Here is a 27,941-nt window from a genome sequence, read left to right on the forward strand (position 1 = left end):
TCTGGCCCCGTGGGGGACTCAAGTCGCCAAGCGAGGGTTCCCCTGAGCGCCGGAGCTCACAGGTCTCGCCTTGTCCCGAAAGCCCCGCAATCGAGGCGGAGGCGACCGAGCCCCCGACTCCCCTAGAACGTTGCCACAAGAAGGGGGAACGTCGGAACAGTGCATCATCGGGCGGCGGCCGGGGCGGCGGCAGGAGGGCGGGCGGGGGGCAGGGCTCCGGGGGACTGGGCGGGCCATGGCGGAGGACGGCGAGGAGGCGGAGTTCCACTTCGCGGCGCTCTATATAAGTGGGCAGTGGCCGCGGCTGCGCGCAGACACTGACCTTCAGCGCCTCGGCTCTAGCGCCATGGCGCCCTCCAGGAAGTTCTTCGTTGGGGGGAACTGGAAGATGAACGGGCGGAAGCAGAGTCTGGGGGAGCTCATCGGCACTCTGAACGCGGCCAAGGTGCCGGCCGACACCGGTAAGCCCTCGCCGAGGAGGGGTCTGGCCGGGCCGGGGCCGGGGCAGGAGTGGCAGCGCCCTCTCCCGAGGCCCCGAGGCCGGTATCCGCGCGGACCTGATGCAGGGCTGTGGGACGAGGGCCGCTGGGGTCCGGGCAGGGGCCTCGCAGCCGCAGCCCCGTCGGTGCGTCGAGGGGGCAGGGCGGAGCACATGATGCCCGTTGGACTATGGGGCAGGTAAGGACGTTTTGGGTCTCCTGGAGGAAAGTGGCCCCGGGGCGCGCACTGGGGCTGTGCCCGCCAGGCGACGGGGTTAGGAGCGGAGCCCGAGGCTCTGCGGGAGACCGGGGGAGGCTGACCGCAGCCGCCGGGGTGGGGGAGGAGGCTGGGCCGCGTGGGCTTCCCGCTACCTGCCCCCTGGCCTCCCGCGCCGTGCGCCGCCGCACGTAGCCCCAGACTCCTCCCCCTCCTCGCCGGCGTCCGCGTCCCCGCGCCGAGCTGCTCGGGGTCCCTGAGCCCCCAGATCTGACCCCTTCCCTTCGGCAACCTGAGCGACTCCCGCCTTCCACGGAAGGGACCGAGCCGGTGCCAAACAGGCTGAGCGATTTGGGAGTGAGGAGCCATCCTACCGCTTTTCCCAACCTGGAAACGGTAAAGCGCAAGGCCTCTGAGTCAGTTAGGTCTCTGCCACCCACGGGCAAAGGATGCTCTCCTCCATCCTCCTTCCTCCCTCCACCGAAATTGGAGAGCCGCGGGCCTGATCCAAAGAGGCATCCCCTTCTCGTTCATTCCCCAGAGGCCTCAATACAAACCCCAGGAGTTGGCCCCTCTCCTTTTGCTACAAATCCTTGCCTTGCAAAGGGGAGGTGAGGATGGGCTATTTTAGAAGGGAAGCAGGGTTGCTCCCTGGAGAATGCTGAGTCTGTGAGGTGCCTATGCCGAGAATAGCTCGAGGAAATTGGAGCCCCAGCTGTTAAAAGAGCAGAGGGCAGGGTGAGGGCCGTGGCCTCTCAGGGGTGTCTGGAAGGCTCTTCGAGTTGAGTGCAGACCCAGCCTGGGCTGGAAAATGGACAAAGGTCATCTTGCTGGGGTGAAAAGGGGGAGAGCAGAACCAAGAAGAAGAGGGTGAGGGCTGGGGGGCTCCAGGGCACTGGTTAGGAATTGTGGGGAATGAAGGCTTTCTTTAGTCTCATCCCCCTGTGGTACCATCTTGTCCTCAGAGGTGGTTTGTGCTCCCCCTACTGCCTATATCGACTTTGCCCGGCAGAAGCTAGATCCCAAGATTGCTGTGGCTGCGCAGAACTGCTACAAAGTGACTAATGGGGCTTTTACTGGGGAGATCAGGTGAGATCGAGGTGGAGAGGGGTGTGTGGGACCCTTCCCTCACTTTCCTCGGTGAGGGGAAAGCCACACGGTGGGCTCCCTGCTGAACCTTGGCTTCATCTCTTCCTTTAGCCCTGGCATGATCAAAGACTGCGGAGCCACGTGGGTGGTCCTGGGGCACTCAGAGAGAAGGCATGTCTTTGGGGAGTCAGATGAGGTTAGTAGCCAAGAGAGAAGATAAGGGATGTCTTTTTCCAAGAAGGATGTCTCACCAAGTCTGTTTCTCAACAGCTGATTGGGCAGAAAGTGGCCCATGCTCTGGCAGAGGGACTCGGAGTAATCGCCTGCATCGGGGAGAAGCTAGATGAAAGGGAAGCTGGCATCACTGAGAAGGTTGTTTTCGAGCAGACAAAGGTCATCGCAGGTATCTCTGGAGAAAGGGACCTTTGAGCCTATCCAGGGCCACAGAGACTCAGAGGGTAGGGTCAGGCCCTGGAGCCTGTCTTGGTCCCCATGCTGATCCAGAAAAGGAAAAGGGGGAGGGGGAGTGACAATCTTTGCTTGGGGCCTATCACTTCTCCAGCCCCAAGGTAGATGCCACCTGGAAATCCCCCAATGTCCACTAGGGGGCAGTAGGCCACCGTTCTTCGTACTCCGGAGAACCTGGCTGGAGAGCTCTTTCTTGTTCACCCTTCCCTCCATCTGTATCTCTGCCCTGCAGATAACGTGAAGGACTGGAGCAAGGTCGTCCTGGCCTATGAGCCTGTGTGGGCCATTGGTACTGGCAAGACTGCAACACCCCAACAGGTAACTGAGCCCAGGAGCCCTGCCCTCATCCCAGCCTGCCTCAATAGGTTTGGACAGACACAGACCACATGGGGCAACCCCTTATTTCAAAGACACAGAGACCTTGAACCCAGAGACAGTGACTTGTCCAAGGGCATCCAATCCAGGGCCTGGCTTAGATCGGAGCCCTGGTACTCTGACTCAGTCAGAAACCACACTAAGTGTCCACTGGTGCCAGTGATTTTTCCTCTTAGAGAAACAGAAAAGGTCTTACTTAGGCCAGCTTCTTGTTCTAGGCCCAGGAAGTACACGAGAAGCTCCGAGGATGGCTGAAGTCCAACGTCTCTGATGCGGTGGCTCAGAGCACCCGTATCATTTATGGAGGTGAGTGGCTTTGGTTCCCGGCTGAGGTGGAGTGGGCTGAGGACTAGACTGAGCCCTCGGCCATGGAGGTGGGGATGGGGCAGACTCATCCCATTCTTGACCAAGCCCTTGTTCTGCTCCCTTCCCAGGCTCTGTGACTGGGGCAACCTGCAAGGAGCTGGCCAGCCAGCCTGACGTGGATGGCTTCCTTGTGGGTGGTGCTTCCCTCAAGCCCGAATTCGTGGACATCATCAATGCCAAACAATGAGCCCCATCCATCTTCCCTACCCTTCCTGCCAAGCCAGGGACTAAGCAGCCCAGAAGCCCAGTAACTGCCCTTCCCCTGCACATGCTTCTGATGGTGTCATCTGCTCCTTCCTGTGGCCTCATCCAAACTGTATCTTCCTTTACTGTTTATATCTTCACCCTGTAATGGTTGGGACCAGGCCAATCCCTTCTCCACTTACTATAATGGTTGGAACTAAACGTCACCAAGGTGGCTTCTCCTTGGCTGAGAGAGGGAAGGGGTGGGATTTGCTCCTGGGTTCCCTAGGCCCTAGTGAGGGCAGAAGAGAAACCATCCTCTCCCTTCTTACACCGTGAGGCCAAGATCCCCTCAGAAGGCAGGAGTGCTGCCCTCTCCCATGGTGCCCGTGCCTCTGTGCTGTGTATGTGAACCACCCACGTGAGGGAATAAACCTGGCACTAGGTCTTGTGGTTTGTCTGCCTTCACTGGACTTGCCCAGATAATCTTCCTTTTTGAGGCAGCTATATAAATGATCATTTGTGCAAGAAAAAAAAAAACCAAGAACAGGTTTCTATAACAACATCTCTTACTATTTTTACTTGAAAAAATGTTTTGCGTAGCAGACTGTCATAGCCTTGAATGCCGGCTCCCTTTCTTTCTCCCTCCGAGTGGCTCTGGGGCTGTTGATTTCCCCAGAGCTTGGGTTGGGGTAGGGGCTCAGCCTCACCAGCTTTCAGCAGCTGGTCTAGGCCAGCAGTGCCTCCCCACCTCCCCAAGGGGAGGGGTGGTGGCAAGGCCTCTGTGCACAGTCTGTGGTATCACAGGGCTCACTGGTAGAGCAGGTAGCGCTTCATGGCAGGGGGCAAGGGCAGGGCAGATACCTGGCCGAGCCGGGTATCCCCCAGGGTGTGGCGCACACACAGGCGGCTCAGGTGCAGAAGGGAGTGTGGCTCCGCTGGGAGAGAGAAGGAGGGGAATGTAAGTATGGGTGCAGCCACCAGCCAGATGTCCTCAAACTACAGGGTCCTACTCAGATGCCTTTCTGCTTTCCTGCTTTGAGTGTGCCCACCTTGGCTGAAAGGGGAATTTGAGATACCCGGAAGTTCTGCCTCCCAGATAAGATTTCACACAGCCCTAGTCAGAGCTGGGGGTGAAGAGCTGGCTAAGGCCCTCTAAGCGACAGGCCAAGGTGGCTCTGACAGTGGTGGAGCTGGCCCAGGCTTTGACTCCAGAGGCTTGGGAGCTGGGGCTGAGGTGAGGAGGGATGGGCCCTCCACTCTACAGCCCACACAACTGCAGAGAGCAGCTCCAAGCCCTGGACCCAGTCAGTTCCTGGGGAGGCTCCTCCCCTGCTGCCCCACCCTAAGGCCCTGCCTCCTCCACTGCTCTCCTCCCTGGTGCCCAGGGCCCCAGTGTCTCCATCCTGAGGTGTGGCTGAGGAAGGAAGTAGGTATGTGGCACAGAGACAGGTTAGAGCCCAGGGAATCCGGTATACAGCCTGGGTACCTGGCTCTGCCCATCCTTCTTTTGGACCCGTACATCAAACCCAGTACCTAACGCTTTGCACCTCTTGCTCAGGGGTTGATATCTCCTGAATTCTCTCATCCCTGCAGTTCCTCCCTCCATTCTGAAGGTTCACCATTTACTGGCCAAGAGAACTTGAGAAAGTTGCTTTCTCAAGCCTGTTTCACCTCTATTGCTGTTGGATTCAATTAAATAACAGCTGTGAAGACCCCTAGCCTTTCCCAGCACTGAACAGAGGTTGAGGCAGGCTGGATGAAGGTCCATCCCCTCTGCTCTTGTCAGAAGAGTTTCCATCCCAAACCACTGCCACCAGGGACAGAAAGTTCTCCCCACGTCTGCCCCAGGCCTCACCTCTCCTTTCGCCCAGGTAGCGGATGCGGACCTGGCACTGGCCCCAGACAGCGCTTACTGCCGGATAGAGGGTCCTGCCCTTCAGTCCGCGGAATGCTGGCCCCAGGTAGGTGCCCCCAATAGCGTAGCCCAGAGTTCCCTCCTCCATGTCCAGAACCACCAGCAGTCTCTCTGGCACCTCCAGCTGCTCACCCTGAGTTCCCGCTGGATACTGGGGGGCTCCGGGCCCCTTGCTCTGATGGTACAGCTTCCCCCGCCCGATGTCCCAGCCCCACGACTCGCTGTTGCTGCCCAGCAGCGCCGCGTAGTGGTCAGTCTGCAGCGGGGCGAGGGCCGTGGCCACGCCCACCACGGCATGCGTGCCCCTCTGCTCTAGGGGCCAGCTGATCTCCCAGGCGTGCAGGCCCCTTGAATAGCCCCTCTTACCCCGGGCCCCATCTGTACTCTGGGCCACGGGCCGCCGCTCAAAGTACAACCCTCCTTCCTTGACCTCGATGTTCTCTGAACAGTCTTTGGGGTTCCAACCGTGGCGCCGCTGGGCCCCCAGGTCAGGAGGGGGTGCAGACAGCAGCTCTTCCAAGCCCTCGGGACAGGAGAGGTCAGGGTACAGGGCCTGTGGGGTGGGGGTGCTGCTGCTGCCCCCCGCCAGGGCTGTCTGGCCCATGGAGGTGAGGAGCTAGAGGACTCCCCGAAAGAGGCTTGCTGGGGCGTCTTTCTCTTCTGAAAGTTGAGCTCCAGTTTGGATTGACCTGGAAGGGAGTTGGGAGAAAAGGGGTGTGAAGAGCAGAATCTTGGCGGGGGCTCGTCACCCAGGTACCCCATCCTTTCACCCAAGTTTGCCAACGGGCCCGCTCCTCCCTCCTCGCTGCCCCAAAGCTCCTGGGCCCTTCATCTGCCCTCGCCCCATCTGATCCAGGTCGCCAGAGACTCTCGCGAGTTCGCCCCCTTTGGGCCTCAGCATGGACCATCCCCCTTACTCGCCCGGAGCCCTCGCCGCTGCCCCCGAACCTCGGTTGACTTCCCAGCCCTGGAGGTCGCCGGGCCTCTGAAGGAGCCGGGCGGAAAGAAGCCGAGGCGCGCAGAGCGCAGACCGCCTGCCGCTTCCGCCCCCAGCTCCTCCCTTGGGCCGAGCCCGCCCCGCGGCCCCGCCCCTCCGGGGCTTAACCCCCTCATCGCCGCTCACGGCAGTGCAGCCCCCGAGGCCACGCCCCTGTGGGGCCCCGCCCCCTCCTGGGCAGTTACCGCTCTATACCGGCAGCAGCCGCGGAGAGCATGCCCCGCCCCCGTGGAGCCCACCCCGGGCGGTTAACCTCGGGTCTCAGTCCTGGGCTGTGACCCTCCCCGAGGCCCCGCCCCCACGGCGAAGGCCCGGGGCAGTTAACCCTTCTCTTGCTGCGGCAGAGTCCGCACCCGGGCAGGCCCAGCTCAGAATTAACGCTTTGATGGCATCACCGCCTCGGGGAATCCCTGGGGATGGTGTTCTCCACCGTCAAGACCTTTGAGCCGCCTGAGCGACTAACTCCTGCGCCCCCGAGGATAAGGAGCATGGGGTCAAGGAGGGGCTTCATTGTGCTGAATCCCATTTCTACTTCCCTGTGATTCTGGGTCGCTGTTTCTGGGCTGGTCCCTTTCTGCCCCGGGTTGTGAGTCAGCCTGTGCCACCTCTGAGGCTGTGAAATCTGCTTCAGGCTCTGGGCTGTACGCATCATAGTTCTCCCTGCTGGTCCAGTCTTCATACTGGATGCCAATCCATTACTGAGCCGTTGATCTCATTTGGTAGAGTGTCCTGATTAAGACTTTGAGTTTGAGTGAAGCTATGCCACTAGTTAACTGCGTGATCTTGGGGAAGTTGCCCGATTTCTCTTTTTTTTTTTTTTTTTGAGACAGGGTCTTGCTGTCACCAAGGCTAGAGTGCAGTGGCGCCATCACAGCCCACTGCAGCCTTGACCTCCTGGGCTCAAGTGATCCTCCTACCTCAGCCTCCCAAGTAGCTGGGACTACAGGCATGTGCTACCACACCCAGCTAATTTTTAAAAAATTATTTTTATTTTTATTTTTTCGAGACGGAGTCTTGCTCTTGTTGCCCAGGCTGGAGTGCAGCGGCACGATCTCGGCTCTCTGTAACCTCCATCTCCCAGGTTCAAGGGATTCTCCTGCCTCAGCCTCCTGAGTAGCTGGGATTACAGGCGTGAGCCACCACACCCAGCTATTTTTTGTATTTTTAGTAGACACAGGGTTTTGCCATGTTGGCCAGGCTGGTCTCAAACTCCTGACCTTGTGATCTGCCCGCCTTGGCCTCCCAAAGTGCTGAGATTACAGGTGTGAGCCACCACGTCCGGCCAAAAAAAAATTTTTTTTAGAGACAGGGTCTCCCAAAGTGCTGGGATTTCAGGCATGAGCCACTACGCCCAGCCCCAGATTTCTGTAGTTTTCTGTTATGTAAAATAGGAGCAATGATGGTAGTTACCTCACAGGGTTGTTGTGCAGTTGAAATAATCCAGGTAAAGCATGTAGCACAGAGCTGGGTACATAGTAGTCACTCACCAAGCATAGCTGTCAATGTGCTTAATGAGTGCCGACACTATAAGGAGGCAATATAATATAATGGCAAACATGCCAGCTGTGGAACCAGACTCCCAGGGCATAAATACCTGAAGGCCAGTGTGTGTATGACCTTGGGCAAATTACTGAACCTCCCTGTGCCTGTTTCTTCCTCTGTAAGACAGAGATCACATTAGTATCTATTGCATGGGGTTGGTAGTGAGAATCCAATGAGGTTATAGATGTAACACATTTGGAACAGTTTCTGGTTCGCATTTAATGATTTGTGCTAAGCACTGGAGATTAAGCAGTGAATCCTTAAGGAGGTTACAAAGACTTTTATAAAATAATGTATCATGTAGTAATAGTAAATAAAATTATGGAGATATAAAGAAAGTACTATAGGAGTAAAAAGAATAGGACTCCTATCCGGGGTTCAAGCAGTTAGGAAAGGAGCATCTCCTAGAAGAGGTTCACACCTGGGCTGAATCTTTTCATGTCCTAGAAGAGGTTCACACCTTCACACTGGGCTGAATCTTTCTTTTTTGAGACGGAGTCTTGCTCTGATGCCTAGGCTGGAGTGCAGTGGCGTGATCTCAGCTCACCTCTGCCTCCTGGGGTCAAGTGATTCTCCTGCCTCAGCCTCCCAAGTAGCTGGGACTACAAGCGTGCACCACCATGCCTGGCTAATTTTTGTATTTTTAGTAGAGACAGGGTTTCACTATGTTGCCCAGGCTGGTCTCGAACTCCTGACCTCGTGATCTGCCCGCCTCGGCCTCCCAAAGTGCTGGGGTTACCGGCATGAGCCACCGCGCCCAGCCTGGGCTGAATCTAAAAGGATGACCAGGAATTGGCCTGAGACGAGCCACTTCTCTGCAGTATGGAGGTTGGGTTACGGTTGCTGCATGTAGAAGATATTCCAGACAGAGGAGTCCGCATGAAAAAAGGCAAGAAGCAGCAGGTGGGTTTGGGGAAGTACGATATCTTCAAGGTTGCTACAGCCAGAAAGGAAGCATGAGAAGGGCCAGATAAGTAGACAGCAAGTCACAGAGGCCTTCTAGGCTGAGTTAAGGAATGCAAATGTTTTCCCATAGGACAGGCCAGTGATGGGGAGCCACTGTAGGATAGAAGAAGAGAGGAACATGGTCAGATAGGCATTTGATTTATTTATATATTTTGAGCCAGGGTCTCACTTTGTCACCCAGGCTGGAGTGGAGTAGCGTGATCACGACTCATGGCAGCCACAACCTTCTGAGCTCCGGTGATCCTCCTACCTCAGCCTCCTGAGTAGCTGGGACTACAGGTGCATACCGCCATGCCGAGCTAATTTATTTTTATTTTTTTAATTTATAAATTATTATTTCTTAATTTTTAAAATAGAGACAGAGTCTCAGTCTGTTGCCCAGGCTGGTCTCGAACTCCTGGGTCAAGCGATCCTCCTGCCTCAGCGTCCCAAAGTACTGGGATTACAGGCGTGAGCCACTGTGCCTGGCCAGATCTGCATTTTAGAAAAACCACCCTGGCAGCAACATAGAGGAGCTTCAAGGGAAATAGAACTGGAAGTTGGCTGGGCGCGATGGCTCACACCTGTAATCCCAGCACTTTGGAAGGCTGAGATGGGCGAATCACCTGAAGTTTGGAGTTCGAGACCAGCCTGGCCAACATGGAGAAACCCTGTCTCTACTAAAAATACAAAATTAGCCGGGCATGGTGGAGCATGCCTGTAATCCCAGCTACTCAGGAGGTTGAGGCAGGAGAATTGCTTGAACCTGGGAGGTGGAGGTTGCGGTGAGCCAAGATCACGCCATTGCACTCCAGCCTGGGCAACAAGAGTGAAACTCTGTCTCAAAAAAAAAAAAAAAAGGACTGGAAGCAAAGACACCATTTCCAGCAGCCCAGGTGACAAGTGTCAAACAGCCTGAAATAGGACAGTAGAAATAAGGATGAAAATAATTCAAGAAACACTGATGAAATGGCAAGATTTGGTGACTGATTAGATATGGAGTTGAGGCTGGGCACAGTGGCTCACGCCTGTAATCCCAGCACTTTGGGAGGCCGAGGCAGGCGGATCACCTGAGGTTGGGAGTTTGAGACCAGCCTGGCCAACATGGTGAAACCCTGTCTCTACTAAAAATACAAAAATTAGCTGTGTGTGGTGGTGGGCACCTGTAATCCCAGCTACTTCGGAGGGTGAAGCAGGAGAATTGCTTGAACCAGGGAGGTGGAGGCTGCAGTGAGCCGAGATGGCGCTACCGCACTCCAGCCTGGGCGACAGAGCAAGACTCCATCTCAAAAAAAAAAAAAAAAAAGAGAAAGGGAAGTTTCTAGCCTGGAAAAATTGATTGGAAGGTGGTGCCACCAATCAAGATGGAGATGACAGAAAGAGGAGTAATTGAGGGCAGGGGCAGGAGGGTGGGAGAGGGAGATGGTGAGTTCAGTTTAGGATATGTTTTTGAGGTGTCTGAGCCACAAGCAAATGGAACCATCCAGAACACACAAGAAAATGGCAGGTCTGGAGGCAGAATGAGAGGCCTGGGCTGGAGACAGGGATTTGGGAGGTGTGTCAGTCTTTAGTCAGGAGTTGAACTATGAGAATGAGTGAGTGAAATATGGGCGATGGGGACAAAGAGAGTGCAGAGCAACAGAAGGGTCAAGGAGAATAGAACAAGGTAGAAAATTCAGTTTTGATTACTTACAAGATTGTTTTGGTAGGAGGTCACTGGCAACCTTGGTGAGAGACAGCACATGTGGGGACTGGTAGGTGGAACTCCAGGCTGAAGGGGCTGGACTGTCACAAGCTTTACATTTTGAAGGAATAGAAAATGAGGAGAAGTAAATTACAATTATGTCACATAGTTAAAGTTACCCTTGGAAATCCCTTAGTAGGCGGGGTGCAGTGGCTCATTCCTGTAATCCCACCACTTTGAGAGGCTGAAGCAGGACCTTGAGCCCAGGAGTTTGAGACCAGCCTGGAAGACTAGTGAGACCCCATCTCTACCAAATAATAATAATAAAATAGGCCGGACGCGGTGGCTGACGCCTGTAATCCCAGCACTTTGGGAGGCCGAGGCGTGTGGATCACCTGAGGTCGGGAGTTCAAGACCAGCCTGGCCAACATGGTGAAATCCCGTCTCTACTAAATATACAAAAAAAAAAAAAAAAAAATTAGCCAGGCGTGGTGGTGTGCACCTGTAATCCCTCAGCAGGAGAATTGTTTGAACCCAGGAGGCGGAGGTTGCAGTGAGTCAGGATGGCGCCACTGCACTCCAACCTGGGCGACAGAGTGATACTCCATCTCAGAAAACAAAACAAAAAAATAAAATAGGCTGGGCATGGTGTCTCATGCCTGTAATCTCAGCACTTTGGGAGGCCGAGGCAGGTGGATCACTTGAGGTCAGGAGTTCGAGACCAGCCTGGCCAACATGGTGAAACCCCGTCTCTACTAAAATACAAAAATTAGCTGGGCGTGGTGGCATGTGCCTATAATCCCAGCTACGCAGGAGGCTGAGGAAGGAGAATCGTGCCTGTAATCCCAGCTACTCAGGAGGCTGAGGCAGAAGAACCCGCAAGGCAGAGGTTGCAGTGAGCCAAGATCCTGCCACTGCACTCCAGCCTGGCGACAGAGCAAGACTCTGTCTCAAAAAATAAAGTAAAATAAAATAAAAATAAATTGAGGACCACAAGAACTAGGAAAAAAAAAGAAAAAAGAAAAAAGAAAAAAGAAAGGCCGAGGCAGGCAGATCACCTGAGGTCGGGAGTTTGAGGCCAGCCTGACCAACATGGAGAAACCTCGTCTCTACTAAAAATACAAAAATCAGCTGGGCATGGTGGCACATGCCTGTAATCCCAGCTACTCGGGAGGCTGAGGCAGGAGAATCGCTTGAACTTGGGAGGCGGAGGTTGCGGTGAGCTGAGATTGCGCCATTGCACTCCAGCCTGGACAACAAGAGTGAAACTCCATCTCAAAAAAAAAAAGAAAAGAAAAAGAAAATCACTCAGTTACTGCATCTGTTAGGTGAGCATATATTTGTTTGTGTAAAAATCACTATGTGGCTGTATATATATATATATATAATGATGTACAAAATATTTTATAATGTTTTAAAGAGGAAGAAGAAAGCAGCACACTAAGAAGTAACTCAGGAATGGAAAACCAAACATCATATGTTCTCATAAGTGGGAGCTAAGCCATGAGAATGCAGAGGCATAAGAATGACACAATGGACCTTGGGTACTCAGGGGGAAAGGGTGGGAAGAGGTGGAGGGATAAAAGACTATAAATAGCGTTCAGTGTATACTGCTTGGGTGATGGGTGCACCAAAATCTCACAAATCACCACGAAAGAACTTACTCATATAACCAAACACCACCTGTTCCCCAATAACCTATGAAAATAAAAAAATAATAAAAAGAAGAAGAAAGCATACTAAAATAAAGATATGAACCTGAAACTTGTCATCCACCCAACCTGGATATGCTTGCCAGTATGTGACATCAATAATAACATCATGACTGTAAGACCAGGCACAGTGGCTCACACCTGTAATCCCAGCCCTTTGGGAGGCCAAGGTGGGCCGATTTGAGATCAGAAGTTGAAGACCAGCCTGGGCAGCATGATGAAACCCCGCCTCTACAAAAAATACAAAAAATTAGCCAGGCTTTGGTGGCTTGCGCCTACCATCCCAGCTACTCAAGAGGCTGAGGCAAGAGAATCCCTTGAGTCTAGAATTGGAGGTTGCCGTGAGCCAAGATCAGGCCACTGCACTCCAGCCTGGGTGACAGAGTGAGACCCTGTCTCAAAAAATAAATAACATCATGACTGTGGGTGGCAGCCTATGATGAATAGTAGTGAAGGACCCATGTGATAACCAAGGCCTGGGGACAGAGAATAGTGCCTGCCCCATGGCTAGCTCTAGCTCAGCTTGAGAATTTAATCACGCCTGTGCTGCTGATGCTGCTTCTGTTGCTGCTACTGGTTTAAAACATGGTTGTTGGCCGGGCACAGTGGCTCACGCCTGTAATCCCAGCACTTTGGGAGGCTGAGGCAGGCAGATCATCTGAGATAAGGAGTTCGAGACCAGCCTGGCCTACATGGTGAAACCCCGTCTCTACTAAAAAATACAAAAAAATTAGCCAGGCCTACTGGCGCGTGCCTGTAGTCCAGCTACTCAGGAAGCTGAGGCAGAAGAACCGCTTGAACCCAGGAGGCGGAGGTTGCAGTGAGCCGAGATTGCGCCACTGCACTCCAGTCTGGGCGACAGAGGGAGACTTTGTCTCAAAAAAAAAAAAAAAAGGTTGTTTTAAACAATTCATCAGTTGATGCCACTGAATCTGGAGCTGGTCAAACATTTGTTGCTAAAAGGTAAAAAATTTCGTAATGCTACAAGTAATTTAAATTTTTTACTTAAAAATTAAAAAAAAAAAAAATTGGCCGGGCATGGTGGCTCACACCTGTAATCCCAGCACTTTGGGAGGCCGAGGCGGGTGGATCACAAGGTCAAGAGATCGAGACCATCCTGGCTTTAGTAGAGACAGTGAAACCCCGTCTCTACTAAAAATACAAAAAAAATTAGCCAGGCGTGGTGGTGGGCGCCTGTAGTCCCAGCTACTCGGGAGGCTGAGGCAAGAGAATGGCGTGAACCCTGGAGGCAGAGCTTGCAGTGAGCCAAGATCACGCCACTGCACTCCAGCCTGGATGACAGAGCGACACTCCATCTCAAAAAAAAAAACAATTATAGATGAGGTCTTGCTATTTTGCCCAGGCTGGACTCAAATTCCTGGGTTCAAGTAATTCCCCCACCTCAGCCTCACAAGTAGCTGAGACTACAGGCATGTGCCACAATGCCTTCTTACTTATTTTATTATTTTGTTGAGACAGGGTCTCAGTGTACTCCAGGCTGGAGTGCAGTGGCACGACCATGACTCACTGCAGCCTCACCCCAGCCTCCCGAGTAGCTAGGACTACAGGCACATGCCACCAGGCCTGGCTAATATTTAACTTTTCGTAGAGACAGGGACTCTCTCTATGTTGCCCAGGTTGATCTCAAACTCCTGTACTCAAGCAATTCTCCTGCCTCGTCCTCCCAAAGTGCTGGGATTACAGGCATGAGCCACCATGCCTGGCTGTTTTTAAATTTTTATATATATATTTTGAGACAAGGTCTGGCTCTGTTGCCCAGGCTGGAGTGCAGTGCACGATCTCGGCTCACTGCAACCTCTGCCTTCTGGGTTCAAGCAATTTTCCCGCCTCAGCCTCTGGAGTAGCTGGGACAACAGGCGCCCCGCCAGCATGCCTGGATAATTTTTTTGTATGTTTTTGTAAAGACAGGGTTTCACCATGTTGCCCAGGTTGGTCTCGAACTCCTGGGCTCAAGCAGTCCACCCATCTTGGTCTCTCAAAATATTGGGATTACAGGTGTGAGCCACTGCGATCGGTCCTTTTAAAAAAAATGTCCCCTCCCACCACTGCCGTTTTTACTTTTTGATTGAGATGTAGCATATATAAAGCACACTAATCTTAAATTGCCCAGTGAACTTTTACATACGTATACACTTGGGTGACAACCACCAAAAAGATCAAGATAAAGAATCCAGCTGGCTGGGCACGGTGGCTCACACCGTAATCCCAGTACTTTGGGAGGCTAAGGCAGGGGATCACTTGAGCTCAAGAGTTCTGAGATGAGCCTGGGCAACATAGGGAGACCTCGTCTCTACTAAAAATTCAAAAAAGTTAGCTGGGTGTGGTGGTGCACGCCTCTAGTCCCAGTTACTCTCGTGGGCTGAGGTCGGAGGACTGCTTGAGGCTGCAGTGAGCCCTGACCATGCCCACTGCACTCCAGCCTGAGTGACAGAGCTGGATGCTGTCTTAAAAAAACAAAAACAAGGCCGGGCGCGGTGGCTCACGCCTGTAATCCTAGCACTTTGGGAGGCCGAGGTGGGTGGATCACGAGGTCAGGAGATCGAGACCATCCTGGCTAACACGGTGAAACCCCGTCTCTACTAAAAATACAAAAAATTAGCCGGGCGTGGTGGCGGGCGCCTGTAGTCCCAGCTACTCTGGAGGCTGAGGCAGGAGAATGGCGTGAACCCGGGAGGCGGAGCTTGCAGTGAGCCGAGATCGCGCCATTGCACTCCAGCCTGGGTGACAGAGCAAGACTCCATCTCAAAAAACAAACAAACAAACAAACAAAAACACAAAAAAAGAATTCAGCATCTGTCTTGCTCTTTCCCTGATGATACATTCCCAAGGGTAGCTCCTATTAGACCCCCTATCAGTATAGATTAGTGTTGTCTGTTCTTCAATTTCATATAAATGGAATCATAATGTCAAATGCAGTGTCACTTACCTCTAGTCACAGCTACTTGGAAGGCTGAGATGTGAAGACTACTTGAGCTCAGAAGTTCCACTGCACTCCAGCCTGGGTTACAGAGGGAAACCTTGTCTCTAAAAAAAAGAAAAAAGAAAGAAAGAAAAAGAAAACATAGTATGTATTCTTTGTGTCTTTCCAGCATTGTATCTGTAAGTCATCCATGTTCTTGCATGAAATAGCTCATAATTTTCATTGTCATATAGTATTCCGTCATCTAAATATACCACAATATATCTATTGTACTGTTGATGGATTTTTTTTTTAAGACAGTCTTGCTCTCTCGCCCAGACAGGAGTGCAGTCGTGCGATCTCGGCTCACTGCAACCTCCACCTCCCAGGTTCAAGCAATTCTCGTGCTTCAACCTCCTAAGTAGCTGGGATTTCAGGCACGTACTACAACGCCTGGATAATTTTTGTATTTTTAGTAGAGATGGGGTTTCACCATGTTGGCCAGGCTGGTCTCAAACTCCTGACCTCAGGTGATCCACCCGCCTCAGCCTCCCAAAGTGCTGGGATTACAGATGTGAGCCACTGTACTGGGCCTGTTAATGGATATTTAAATTGTTTCCAGTTTTCCACCATTATAAAGTTGCCATGTACATTACTGTACAAGTCTGTTAACAAAAGACCATGAGGCCTGCAGAAGAAAAACAAAGGAGAGCTTTATTTTTTGGAAAAAAAAAAAATTTCCAAATTGGGGAATGCTGCTGGTTTACACACTGTTCACTGGAATAAAGTCTCTTTCCTCTGAATTCCTTTACAGCCTGTGATCCCAGTATTTTGGGAAGCTGAGATGGAAAGATCAGTTGAGGCCAGGAGTTGGAGACTAGCCTAGGTAGTATATCGAGACCTCCTTAGCCAATAATTTTTTTTTTCTGTTGCCCAGGCTGGAGTGCAATGGCACTATCTCGGCTCACTGCAACCTCTGCCTCCCGGGTTCAAGTGATTCTCCTGCCTCAGCCTCCCGAGTAGCTGGGATTACAGGCATGCGCCACCATGCCCAGCTAATTTTGTATTTTTAGTACAGACAGGGTTTCTCCATGTTGGTCAGACTGGTCTCGAACTCCCGATCTCAGGTGATTCACCCGCCTTGGCCTCCCAAAGTGCTGGGATTATAGGCATGAGCCACTGGGCCCGGCCAATAAAAAAATTTTTTAATTAGTTGGGTGTGATGGTGCACACCTGTAGTCCTAGTACTCAGGATGCCAAAGTGGGAGGATTGCTTGAGTCCAGGAGTTCAAGGCTGCAGGGGCTGTGAATGTGCCACTGCACTACAGACTGGGCAACAGAGTAAGACCCTGTCTTTTAAAACAAACAAACTAATAAACAAAACAAAACCAAATTCCTTTTCAGAGAACTTTTTTCACAAGTCTTTGGTGGAGCTAGGCATGCATTTTTCTTGGGTGCAAACCTATGTGCAGAACTGCTGGGTAATAAGGGATTACAACGTATAGATTTAACCACATGCAATTTTCCGATTTCTTTCCATAGGGACATTTTATTCAGAAATTAAATCATTCAGAGTTCCAGCACTGTCGGGGGTCATCGGGCTCTGTCCACCGCCATAGGCCTAGCATTGTCACCAACGGAGCCATGGAGGGACCTCGGCCCAAGCTGGGGCCTCTTCATTGTCGAAGAAGGCCTCTTGCCAGACCAGGCTCTGTGGGCGCGGCCAGGCTGGAGGACTAGGGCGGTGGCAGTGGCCAGGTGAGTGCACATGGCCGTGGGTGGTCCCTCACTTGCTCCCTTCTCTCTTTCGCTATCCCCTGGGCTGTAGGGAGGCAGGGCACCCAGCAGGAATGGCATGATCCTGAAGCCCAACTTCCACAAGGACTGGCAGTGCTGTGGCCATGTGGCTTAGCCAGCCCATGGGGCAGACCTGCAGAAGCAAGGTGGCCAGCAAAAGCAGGCTGCATGGCCCACTCATATGGGCCCATCCACCCATAGTAAGGTGCCCTATGCTGAGGCATCACTACAAAGCACAAGCTGGCAGGGGCCTCAGCTTGGAGGAGTTAAGGGTGGCTGGCATTCACAAGAAGGTGGCCCAGACCATTGGCATCTCTGAGGATGCAAGGAGGAGGAACCAGTCCACCCAGGCCCTGCAGGCTGAGGTGCAGAGGCTGAAGGAGGACCGCTCCTCACTCATCCTCTTCCCCAGGAAGCCCTTGGCCCCCAAGAAGGGAGACAGTTCTGCTGAAGAACTCGAACTGGATACTCAGCTGACAGGACCAGAAATGCCCATCGGCAATGTCTACAAGGAGAAAGCCAGAGTCATCACTGACTAGGAGGAAAACTTCCAGGCCTTGTTAGTCTCTGTATGGCCCATGCAAATGCCCAGCTCTTCGGCATATAGGCACAAAGAGCCAAGGAAGCTGTAGAAGAGGACGCTTAAAAAAAAAAAAAAAACAGGGGTAGGCTCGAGCCGTTGCATCAGCTTCGCGCTGGGTCTCTCGGTCCCACAGCCATGAGGAGGACGCTGCCCAGACTCACTACCCGCCGGCTCCCTCCCCCGCGTCCCTGTGGTGGTGGGCCAAGATGACCTGTTGTGCATCAGATGCCTTTGAGACATACAACTGGAGATGTGAGATAGGAAATTGAATGTAAAGACTGGAAGCTCGGCAGAGCAGAACTCTGAACAACGTGCCTCAGGAGTGCAAGTTGCTGATGAAGTATGTCGCATTTTTTATGACATGAGAGTTCGTAAATGCTCCACACCAGAAGAAATCAAGAAAAGAACAAAGGCTGTCATTTTTTTGTCTCAGTGCAGACAAAAAGTGCATCATGTAGAAGGCAAAGAGATCTTGGTTGGAGATGTTGGTGTAACTATAAGTGAGCCTTTCAAGCATTTTGTGGGAATGCTTCCTGAAAAAGATTGTTGCTATGTTTTGTATGATGCAAGCTTTGAAACAAAAGAATCCAGAAGAATTGATGTTTTCTTGTGGGCATCAGAACTAGCACCTTTGAAAAGTAAAATGATCTATACAAGCTCCAAGGATGCAATCAAAAAGAAATTTCAAGGCATAAAACATGAATGGCAAACAAACGGACCAGAAGATCTCAATCGGGCTTGTACTGCTGAAAAGTTAGGTGGATCCTTTTTTTTTTTTTTTTTTTTTTTTTTTTTTTTTTGAGATGGAGTCTTGATCTGTCGCCCAGGCTGGAGTGCAGTGACAGGATCTCGGCTCACTGCAACCTCTGCCTCCCGGGTTCAAGTGATTTTCCTGCCCAGCCTCCTGAGTAGCTGGGATTATAGGCGTGCGCCACCACACCTGGCTAATTTTTGTATTCTTAGTAGAGTCAGGGTTTCACCATATTGGTCAGGCTGGTCTCGAACTCCTGACCTCGTGATTTGCCCTCCTTGGCCTCCCAAAGTGCTAGGATTACAGGCGTGAGCCAGCATGCCTGGCCAGTGGATCCTTAATTGTAGCCTTTGAAGGATGCCCTGTGTAGATCATCATTCAGTGCCACAAATTGAAAGCTTCCACGTTTAATGTTATCCTCTTGCTATATAAATAAAGCAAATATATTTAGGCCAGGGTCTCACTGAGGGGAGCTGTCTTGTCATCTTTTAGAGTAAACTAAATACTCTATAAACATATGCAAACAGCCCTAAATATATCTAAAGTCTAAAGTTGTTTTTTAAAAAAAAAAAAGAAAAGAAAAGAAAAGAAAAAAGAAAATAGCCAGGCGCGGTGGCTCACGCCTGTAGTTCTAGCACTTTGGGAGGCGAAAGTGGGTGGATTGTTTGAGCTCAGGAGTCCAAGACCAGCCTGGGCATCACGGTGAAACCCCATCTCTACTTTAAATATACAAAAAATTAGCCAGGCATGGCGGCGTGTGCCTGTAGTCCTGGCTACGAGGGAGGCTGAGGCAGGAGAATTGCTTGACCCTGGGAGGCAAAGGTTGCAGTGAGCCGAGATTGTGCCACTAAACTCCAGCCTGGGCGACAGAGCAAGACTCTGTCTCAAAAAAAAAAAGAAAAGAAAAGAAAAGAAAAAAAATAAAGCACTGTTGAGGACTTGTAATATATCAGGAATAATGCAAAAAAAAAATTATTCAGACATTTTGCAGCATGAAACACTTCAGTAAATTTATGAAGCTTTAGATTGGTCTTTTCCTTTTTCTCCTGAGGGTGATTTTTATCAGTTCCTCAAGATTTTTTATTAGTGTTTCTCTGTGGCTCTCAAAAACTTCTTTATTTCTATGATTATTTCCTTATATTTTAGAGACTGGGTCTTACTCTGTCACACAGGCTGGAGTGCAGTGGCGAAGTAGCTCACTGTCACCTTGAGCCATGATCAAGGGATCCTCGGCTTCAGTCCCTCAAAGTGCTGGGATTACTGGCATGAGCCACCATACCTGGCCAGGCCAAGAAGTTCTTTACTTTCTTCCTCAATGATGTATAAACAAAGCCATCACGATCCACTTGCTAGGCGACTTGCACAATGAGTTTCACTTCTTTGTCAATAGAAACCCTTGGCCAGGCGCGGTGGCTCACGCCTGTAATCCCAGCACTTTAGGAGGCCGAGGTGGGTGTATCAGTTGAGGTCAGGAGTTCAAGACCAGCCAGGCCAACATGGTGAAATAATACTAATAATGTAAAATAATATCTCTACTAATAATACAAAAATTAGCCAGGCATGGTGGCACATGCCTGTAATCCCAGCTACTTGGGAAGGTGAGGCAGGAGAATTGCTTGAACATGGGAGGTGGAGGTTGCAGTGAGCTGAGATCACACCACTGCATTCCCGTCTGGGCAACAGAGCAAGACTCTGTCTCAAAACACAAAAAACAAAAAAAAAAAAAAAAAGAGAAAGAAACCCTTAAAATTCTGAACACATTCTTTCCACATGCATTGACTGTCAGGCTTCGTTGCTTCCATTACCTGTTTGTTTGTTTGTTTATTTATTTATTTATTGAGACAAGGTCTTGCTGTATCACCCAGGCTGGAGTGCAGTAGCATGAGCATGGCTCACTGCAGCCTCAACTTTCCCAGGCACAGGTGATCCTCCTGCCTGCACCTCCTGAGTAGCTGGGACTACAGATGTGCACCACCACGTTCAGCTAATTTTCTGCAGAGATGAGGTCTTGCCATGTTGCCCAGGCTGGTCTTGAACTCTTGGACTCAAGGGATCTGCAGCCTCCCAAAGTGCTGGGATTACAGGCGTGAGACACCACACCTGGCCTCCCATTGCCTGTTTAAATAGAAATGATGCAACTAGCAATATGGAAGGACTTCCAGATCTTTACCACATTAAGATTAGGGTCAGCATCCATGGCTCTGGGAGTCAAGGGAGAATCTCAGCCTAATGTATGTGGCTTTGAAACAGCAAATAATGCTTAGATCAGCAGAGTGAAGGATGGAGTCATGTTGGGACAGGAAACCTTCATTGAGCGCCTTTATGAGCACATTCATAAAGTGTGTGGTACATCAGTGTGGTATTGTTGTGTCCTGCAGCACAAAGCCAGATTTTTTCTCTTTGAGGTCCTGCTTGACTTCTAGAATGAAGATATTTGAAACTGAATCAGGGAAAGTACTACAGTCACCCAGGACTTTGCATTTGATTGCTAGAGCACAGGCAGGTTTTTTTTTGTTTGTTTTTTTTGACAGAGTCTCGCTCTGTAGCCGCGGCTGGAGTAAAGTGGCTCAATCTCTGCTCACTGCAAACTCTCCCTCCCAGGTTCAAGCAATTCTGTCTCGGCCTCCCGAGTAGCTGGGATTACAGGGGTGTGCCACCATGCCTGGCTAATTTTTGTATTTTTAATAGAGATGGGGTTTCACCGTGTTGGCCAGGCTGTCTTGAACTCCTGACCTCAAGTGCTCTGCCCATCTCAGCCTCCCAAAGGCTGGGATTACAGGTGTGAGCCACCGTACCGCCGTTTTTTGTTTGTTTGTTTTGTTTTTTTTTTAAAGGGCACCAGGATTTGTAGAATGACAGCCCTGTAGAACTACACTGCCACTGCACTTGGGGGCGAGGGCAAAGGGTGGAGGGGAATAGCATTCACAAGATCATGAGTTGCTTTCAAACCAGGGCCTTGTGTTTCTAGTTTGGAAATATTAAATGCAGTTGGGCATCTTTCCCCAGAAGATAGCAACCACTAACCTCATGGTATTCTGGAAGATGGCCTTTTCACCAGTAATTTTTTTTTCTTTTTTGAGATGGAGTCTTGCGCTGTTGCCCAGGCTGGAGTGCAGTGGCACGATCTTGACTCACTGCAACCTTTGCCTCCTGGGTTCAAGCAATTCTTCTGCCTCAGCCTCCGAGTAGCCGGGGTTATAGGTGCCCATCACCATGCCCGGCTAATTTTTGTATTATTAGTAGAGACGGCATTTCACCATGTTGGCCAGGCTGGTCTCGAACTCCTGACCTCATGATCCACCTGCCTTGGCCTCCCAAAGTGCTGGGATTACAGGCGTGAGCCACCGTGCCTGGCCTATGCCAATAAACCTTTCTAATAGCTCTAAGTGGGTTGTGCTGTCTGTTCCTCTACAGACACATCTCACCAATAGTTTGTGTGTTTTTGAGGTTTAAATGGGCTTCTAAAATCATTATGCCATCCTTGGCTGGTTTTGAAATCTTTCCATCCAAAGGCTGACTTCTCTAGTAGGAGGTTTGAACTATGACTTGAGATGAAGAGTTTTTTTCTTCTCTTTTTTTGCCACGTCTTGCCATTGTAAGGCACATATTTCTTTTTGGTTTTCTTTCTTTTTAATATATAGAGGCAGGGTCTTGCTCTGTTGTTCAGGCTGGAGTGCAGTGGTGCAATCATATCTCACTGCAGCCTACAACTCCTGGCCTCAAGAGGATTAGCTTCTGGTCTTGCCCTCCCAAAGGGCTGGGATTATAGGCCTGAGCCACTGCACCTGGCCCAGACACATATTTCTGGTTTTTGTCTTTCAGTAATGTTTAGTGGCCTTTCTATTTTCTTTTTTCTTTTTTTTTGAGACGGGGTTTCGCTCTTGTTGCCCAAGCTGGAGTGCAATGGTGCAATCTCGGCTCACTGCAACCTCCGCCTCCTGGGTTCAAGTGATACTCTTCCCTCAGCCTCCTGAGTAGCTGGGATTACAAGCGTCCGTCACCACGCCCGGCTAATTTTTGCATTTTTAGTAGAGACGGGTTTTCACTGTGTTAGCCAGGATGGTCTCGAACTCCTGACCTCAGGTGGTCCACCCACCTCGGCCTCCCAAAGTGCTGGGATTCCAGGCGTGAGCCACCGCGCCCGGCCTGCCATTTTCATTAACCACATATCTTCGTTGTCACTTTAGCAGTTGTAGGAGAATCTGCTGACCTCGCTTCACAAATTTTTTGAATCTTGATTGAATGTACAGATTTTTTGAGGCCGTATTTTTTTTTTTCCACTTTGGGGATAGACTTGTATGCTAGCATGGAAGGGAATTGTTTCTTCGGTTGAGTGCCTAAAGTGCTTGATGGCCTTTCAGATGGATCATGTCATACAGAAAGGAAGTATCTTAAAACACTACAATCTAGTTTAAGACATAAAACAGTAGAATCGCTGTCAGCGTCACAAGATACAAACGAAGGGCTCAGAACTGGGACCAAGAGAACATAGTCTCCCATCTTACACTCGCTCGGAATGGGGGCTGGCCCCACTCTGCTCTATTTAATCTGAGCACTGTTGAATGAATCTGCGATGAAACTCCACATTTCCTTTAATCCTCACAACAAAGATAAACCAATTTTTAGATTCGTAAACTGAGGCTTAGAGAAGTTAAACATATTGTCCGAGACTACAGAACTGGAAAATGGCAAAGTCAAGATCCAACTCCGAAGAGCCTCCCCCTGCCCACTAGCGGGGAGGAAATGGCAAATGACACAGCAAAAAATGTTTAAAACCAGGATTCTCGGTCGCCGCCCCGCCCAGCGCCAACGCTCCGTCCCGCCTCGCATCAACGCCCCGCTCCTCCCCGCCCAGCGCCAATACCCCGCCCCGCGCAGCCGCCCAGGTGCCAGTTGCGTAACCACGGCAAAGCTCGCGGCAGGGGGCGGGGCAGACGCTGACTGTCGCCGGGCGGCGGTCACGTGAGCGGGCGCGCAGCAGGCCGGAGGTCCGAGTGCCTCGCGCGCGCCCCACAGCGGCCGCACGCGTCTCGGGCTCTCCTCCCAGCAGTTCACTCCTTAGTGGCTACAGAAACTGGAGCCCGCCATCGGGCTTTCCCCTGAACTGCAGCTTCCGTCCCCGCCAATCTCTTCTCCGGCCCCAGCGCTGACTTTCACGCGTGGAGCATTCTGGCCCGGAACAGAGATCCCAGGGCGGAAACTAGGGCCCGAGGCTGAAAGTCCGTGCTTGGCGGCGAGGGCCGCCGCTAAACTGGCTGCTGAGGGCGTCTCTAGCTTGGGTTCCAGAAGAGAGTGGAATGGACTGAGTGCTTGTGAGAAATTTCCTAATTGAGGCTTACCTACTAAAGTTCTTTACGTTTTAAAGGGTTCCATTGCATCAGCCCTCAAAATGTTTCCTTCCCCATCCCTCTTTCTTCTATCATGATGGTTATGTCTAGGGACTCTCCACTGGGAGACAATCATTTTGTTCTCCCCGAGGAGGGAGGTCAGAAGTGGGAGACACCCAGGTTGTGTTAGAAACTATGGTAGCTGGGGCGATGGCTCATGCCTGTGGTCCCAGCTACTCAGGAGGCTAGGGCAGGAGGATTGCTTGAGCCCTGGAGGTCGAGGCTGCAGTGAGCTATGATCGCGCCTGTGTATACTCTAGGAGGATGGGTGACATAGCAAGACCGTTTCAAAAAGAGGAGAAAGAAACTGCAGCGTAAAGTAGCACACCTGTTACAAAGGTAAATGCTCTTTTGTCTATCCTTGCTATTTTTAAAAATACTCAATTTTTCCTAGTTTTCCTTTTTTTTTTTTTTGAGACAGTCTCATTCGGACGCCCAGGCTGGAGTGCAGTGGCTTGAACTTGGCTCACTGCAACTTCCACCTCCCAGGTTCAAGCGATTCTGTTGCCTCAGCCTCCCGAGTAGCTGGGCTTACAGGCATGCGCCACCACGCCCAGCTCATTTTGTATTTTTAGTAGAGACGGGATTTCACCATGTTGGTCAGGTTGGTCTCGAACTCCTGACCTCAGGTGATCCGCCCGCCTCCGCCTCCCAAAGCGCTGGGATTACATGCGTGAGCCACCGCGCCTGGCCCTAGTTTTCCTTTTGACATCCTTCCGAGCCTCTGTTTCTTGCTAGTTAATCCTAACAGGGTATCATGGAGGCTTGTCACTTGTTCACGACTTAGCAGTGATTCTCAACGTGGAGGGAGGTAAGGGGAGTTTATCTGTAAGGGCAAATCCAAATTGAGGGAGGGTGCTCTTGATTACTTTTTTTAAAAAAGCACATTTAGGCCAGGCATAGTGGCTCACTCCTGTAATACCAGCTACCCTGGAGGTTGAGGTGGGAGGATTGCTTGAGCCTGAGAGGTCCAGGCTGCAGTGAGCTGTGATCTCGCTATTACAGTTGAGCCTGGGTGACAGAGTGAGACCCTGTCTCAAAAAGAAAAAAAGTATCTATTGAACATTTACTGTGTGCTAGACACTGTGCCAGGCAGTAGGGTGCAGAGTGAAACTGAAGAACTCAAGATCTATTGGAGGCCAAGTGCAAGTTGCTCATGCCTGTAATCCTAGCACTTTGGGAGGCCAAGACAGTCGGATCCCTTGAGGACAGGAGATTGAGACCAGCCTGGGCAACATAGGGAGACCCCCACCGCTACAAAAAAACTAGCCAGGCGTGTTGGTGCATGCCTGTAGTCCTAGCTACTTGGGAGGCTCAGGCAGGAGGATCACTTGAGTCTAGGAGGTCAAGGCTGCAGTGAGCCATGATTGTGCCACTGCACTCCAGCCTGAGTAACAGAGTGAGACCCTGTTGCAAAAAAAAAAAAAAAAGAAAGAAAAAGAAAAAGAAAACAAGAAAAAGTTCTGTTTGGCAGTTCTGCAAGGATGACCCAAAGATTTTGATTTGAGCATCCGAAAGTGATATAGGTAACACTAAAGAAAAGCAGGCTGGGCACAGTGGCTCATGCCTGTAATCCCAGCACTTTGGGAGGCCGAGGTGGGCAGATCACCTGAGGTCAGGAGTTCAAGACCAGCCTGGCCAACATAGTGAAACCCGGTCTCTACTAAAAATACAAAAATTAGCCAGGTGTGGTGGCATGCGCCTGTAGTCCCAGCTACTTGGGAGGCTGACGCAGGAGAATTGCTTGAACCTGGGAGGTGGAGGTTGCAGTAAGCCGAGATCAGGCCACTGCACTCCAGCCTGGGTGACCAGAGCGAGACTCCATCTCAGAAAATAAATAAATAAATAATAAATAAATAAAAGCAGAGTTAGAGGAAAAGATTGAGAATTTGGTTTTGGACATGTTGAGTTTGAGATGTCTGTGCCTCATGTAAATGGAGAAATGAAGTGGGAGGTTAGATGTATGAGCCTGGGGCTCAGAAAAAAGTTCTCGGTTGGAGATAGAAATTTGGGATTCATGGCTGGGTGTGGTGGCTTACGCCTGTAATCCCAGCACTTTGGGAGGCCAAGGCGGGCAGATCACCTGAGGATAGGAGTTCAAGATCAGCCTGGCCAACATGGCAAAACCCTATCTCTGCCAAAAATACAAAAACAACCCGGGTGTGGTGGCAGGTGCATGTAATCCCAGCTACTCAGGAGGCTGAGGGAGGAGAACTGCTTGAACCTGGAAGGCGGAGGTTGTAGTGAACTGAGATCGTGCCACTGCACTCCAGCCTGGGTGACAAAGTAACTCCGTCTCAAAAAAAAAAAAAAAAAAAAAAAAAAAGGCTGGATGCGGTGGCTCACGTTTGTAATTCCAGCACTTTGGGAGGCCAAGGCAGGCGGATCACAAGGTCAGGAGATCAAGACCATCCTGGCTAACATGGTGAAACCCCATCTCTACTAAAAATACAAAAAATTACCCCAGCATGGTGGTGGGCGCCTATAGTCCCAGCTACTCGGGAGGCTGAGGCAAGAGAATGACATGTTTTTTTGTTGTTGTTTTGTTTTGTTTTTGTTTTTGTTTTTTTTGAGACAGATTCTTGCTCTGTTGCCGAGGCTGGAGTTCAGTGGTGCAATCTCAGCTCATTGGAAACTGTGCCTCCTGGGTTCAAGCTATTCTTCTGCCTCTGCCTCCCTAGTAGCTGGGATTATAGGCACGCACCACCACATCCCACTAATTTTTGTATTTTTAGTAGAGATGGGGTTTCTCCATGTTGGCTAGTCTGGTCTCGAACACTTGACCTCTGGTGATCCACCTGCCTCGGCAGCCCAAAGTGCTGGGATTACAGGCATGAGCCACCGCACCCGACCAGAATCTTGAGAGTATAACTTGAATGTGGCCGCATGGTGGCTCACACCTGTAATCCCAACACTTTGGGAGGCCGAGGCGGGCAGATCACTTGAAATCAGGAGTTCGAGACCAGTCTGGCCAACCTGGTGAAACCCCATCTCTACTAAAAATACAAAAATTAGCTGGGTATGGTGGCGGTCACCTGTAATCTCAGCTACTTGGGAGGCTGAGGCACAAGAATCGCTTGAACTGGGAGGCAGAGGTTGCAGTGAGCCAAGATCATGCCACTGCACTCTAGCCTGGGCATCAAAGTGAGACTACATCTCAATAATAATAATTTGAATGTGAAAAATGGCACACACAAACAAACATACATCTGGTTTTGCAAACTCTATGGCTAGTAGATATACAAAGAAAGCCTTTTGAGTATCAGTGATTTGCAAGGAGCAGTGTATCAAGATACTTTGCATTGGCCAGGCATGGTGGCTCACGCCTGTAATCCCAGCACTTTGGGAGGCCAAAGCAGGCAGGTCACCTGAGGCCAGGGGTTCAAGACCAGCCTGACCAACATGGTGAAACCCTGTCTCTACAAAAAATACAAAAAATTAGCTGGGTGTGGTGGTGAACGCCTGTAATCCCAGCTACTTGGAAGGTTGAGGCAGAAAAATCGCTTGAACCCAGGAGGCAGAGGTTTGCAGTAAGCCGAGATTGCTCCACTGTACTCTAGCCTAGGTGACAGAGCAAGACTCCCTCTCAAAAAAAAAAAAAACACACAAAAAACAAAAAACAAAAAAAATTTCTACTGAGTCATAAAAATTCTGAGGAAATGGTATTAAAGGGCATTTCATATGGACATTTATTATCTCACATAAAAATAAATCAGGAGGCTTCTGGAAAGTGGATGGTTCCTTGCTCTTATGAGACAGCAGTAAGAAAGGACAGTCAGTGGTCCCACTTGAGTCTCTGATAGCTATGTGCAGCCATCACATGACACTGGGAAGACTCAGTTACAGGAGAAGTCATCACTGTGGATTGCAGTCCTGGAAGACATGGTAGAGCTGAAGGATCAGCCAACTTTGAGACTCAGCTCTAGCTGCCTGTCTCCAGTGGCCTAATGGACATCTCTATGAGGATGTTTGATAGGGTTTGGCTCTGTGTCCCTACCCAAATTTGATCTCAAATTGTAGTCCCCGTAATCCTCACATCCAGGGAGGGACCTGGTGGGAGGTGACTGGATCTTGGGGGCGGTTTCCCCCATGTTGTTGTGATAGTGAGTGAGTTCTCATGAGAGCTGATGGTTTTCTACGTGTTTGACAGTTCCTCCTTCACACTCTCTCTCGCCTGCCACCATGTAAGACATGCCTGCTTCTCCTTTTGCCATGATTGCAAAGTTCCTGAGGCCTCCCCAGCCATGCAGAACTGTGACTCAATTAAACCTCTTTTCTTTATAAATTACCCAGTCTTGGGCAGTTCTTTATAGGAGTATGAAAACAGAGTAATACAGTGTTCCATTACCACTAACTAGTTGGATATATTCATCTTCTCCATGTCCTATGTCCATTCAGTTGCTGAGTCTTGTTGAGTCTTCCTCTCCATCCCTACCTCCTTACTCCATACACTTATCATCTTCAGCTTCCTAAACTTTCAAGATTCTTCTACCTTCAATGAATCATATGCTAGATATATACCATATAT

General features: G+C 50.6%; 3 protein-coding genes and 1 long non-coding RNA gene across 6 annotated transcripts in view; 2 read left to right on the forward strand and 2 right to left on the reverse strand.

Moving 5' to 3' along the window:
- Positions 1–190: 190 nt before the first annotated feature.
- On the forward strand, positions 191–3,623 carry TPI1 (triosephosphate isomerase 1). 2 transcript variants are annotated; one of them, XM_014347058.3, is made up of 7 exons: positions 191–461; positions 1,662–1,785; positions 1,897–1,981; positions 2,056–2,188; positions 2,486–2,571; positions 2,847–2,934; positions 3,063–3,623. In XM_014347058.3, the coding sequence occupies exons 1-7, from the start codon at positions 236–238 to the stop codon at positions 3,179–3,181; spliced, it is 861 nt and encodes a 286-aa protein (XP_014202544.2). In that variant the 5' UTR covers positions 191–235; the 3' UTR covers positions 3,182–3,623. The 2 variants fall into 2 exon arrangements, with proteins under 2 accessions (XP_014202544.2, XP_034791141.1); XM_034935250.3 differs by lacking the exon at positions 191–461 and adding an exon at positions 940–1,092.
- A 105-nt stretch (positions 3,624–3,728) lies between these two features.
- Positions 3,729–6,242, reverse strand: SPSB2 (splA/ryanodine receptor domain and SOCS box containing 2). Of its 2 annotated transcripts, XM_008973670.4 has the most exons (3): positions 6,044–6,242; positions 5,036–5,784; positions 3,729–4,115 (listed from the first exon to the last, which is right to left on the reverse strand). In XM_008973670.4, the coding sequence occupies exons 2-3, from the start codon at positions 5,697–5,699 to the stop codon at positions 3,988–3,990; spliced, it is 792 nt and encodes a 263-aa protein (XP_008971918.1). In that variant the 5' UTR covers positions 5,700–5,784; positions 6,044–6,242; the 3' UTR covers positions 3,729–3,987. The 2 variants fall into 2 exon arrangements, with proteins under 2 accessions (XP_008971918.1, XP_008971917.1); XM_008973669.5 differs by having other exon boundaries at positions 3,729–5,784.
- Positions 6,243–6,282: 40 nt separating this feature from the next.
- The window catches only part of LOC134728466 (uncharacterized), a 41,627-nt gene continuing 19,968 nt past the window's right edge, over positions 6,283–27,941 (reverse strand). Inside the window, exons 2-4 of the long non-coding RNA XR_010108888.1 lie at positions 14,923–15,020; positions 10,273–10,374; positions 6,283–8,693 (exon numbers count right to left, since the gene is read on the reverse strand). This is a non-coding gene — a long non-coding RNA (uncharacterized LOC134728466). The remainder of the gene's footprint in view (positions 8,694–10,272; positions 10,375–14,922; positions 15,021–27,941) is intronic.
- On the forward strand, positions 16,340–18,493 carry LOC117975360 (large ribosomal subunit protein eL13-like). Its single transcript, XM_055095327.2, has one exon. It carries the CDS (start codon positions 16,797–16,799, stop codon positions 17,229–17,231), a length of 435 nt encoding a protein of 144 aa, XP_054951302.1. The 5' UTR covers positions 16,340–16,796; the 3' UTR covers positions 17,232–18,493.

The sequence above is a fragment of the Pan paniscus genome, chromosome 10, assembly GCF_029289425.2.
Source record: "Pan paniscus chromosome 10, NHGRI_mPanPan1-v2.0_pri, whole genome shotgun sequence".
Lineage (NCBI taxonomy): Eukaryota > Metazoa > Chordata > Mammalia > Primates > Hominidae > Pan > Pan paniscus.

What these genes read in the sequence shown, in the direction of transcription:
- TPI1 (XM_014347058.3), top strand. Translation starts at nt 236, where the DNA reads ATGGCGGAGGACGGCGAGGAGGCGGAGTTCCACTTCGCGGCGCTCTAT. An exon ending in CAAGGTGCCGGCCGACACCG is followed by an intron (nt 462 to 1,661) that starts GTAAGCCCTCGC and finishes TCTTGTCCTCAG; the next exon opens with AGGTGGTTTGTGCTCCCCCT. An exon ending in TCTTTGGGGAGTCAGATGAG is followed by an intron (nt 1,982 to 2,055) that starts GTTAGTAGCCAA and finishes GTTTCTCAACAG; the next exon opens with CTGATTGGGCAGAAAGTGGC.
- SPSB2 (XM_008973669.5), bottom strand. Translation starts at nt 5,699, where the DNA reads ATGGGCCAGACAGCCCTGGCGGGGGGCAGCAGCAGCACCCCCACCCCA.
- LOC117975360 (XM_055095327.2), top strand. Translation starts at nt 16,797, where the DNA reads ATGTGGCTTAGCCAGCCCATGGGGCAGACCTGCAGAAGCAAGGTGGCC.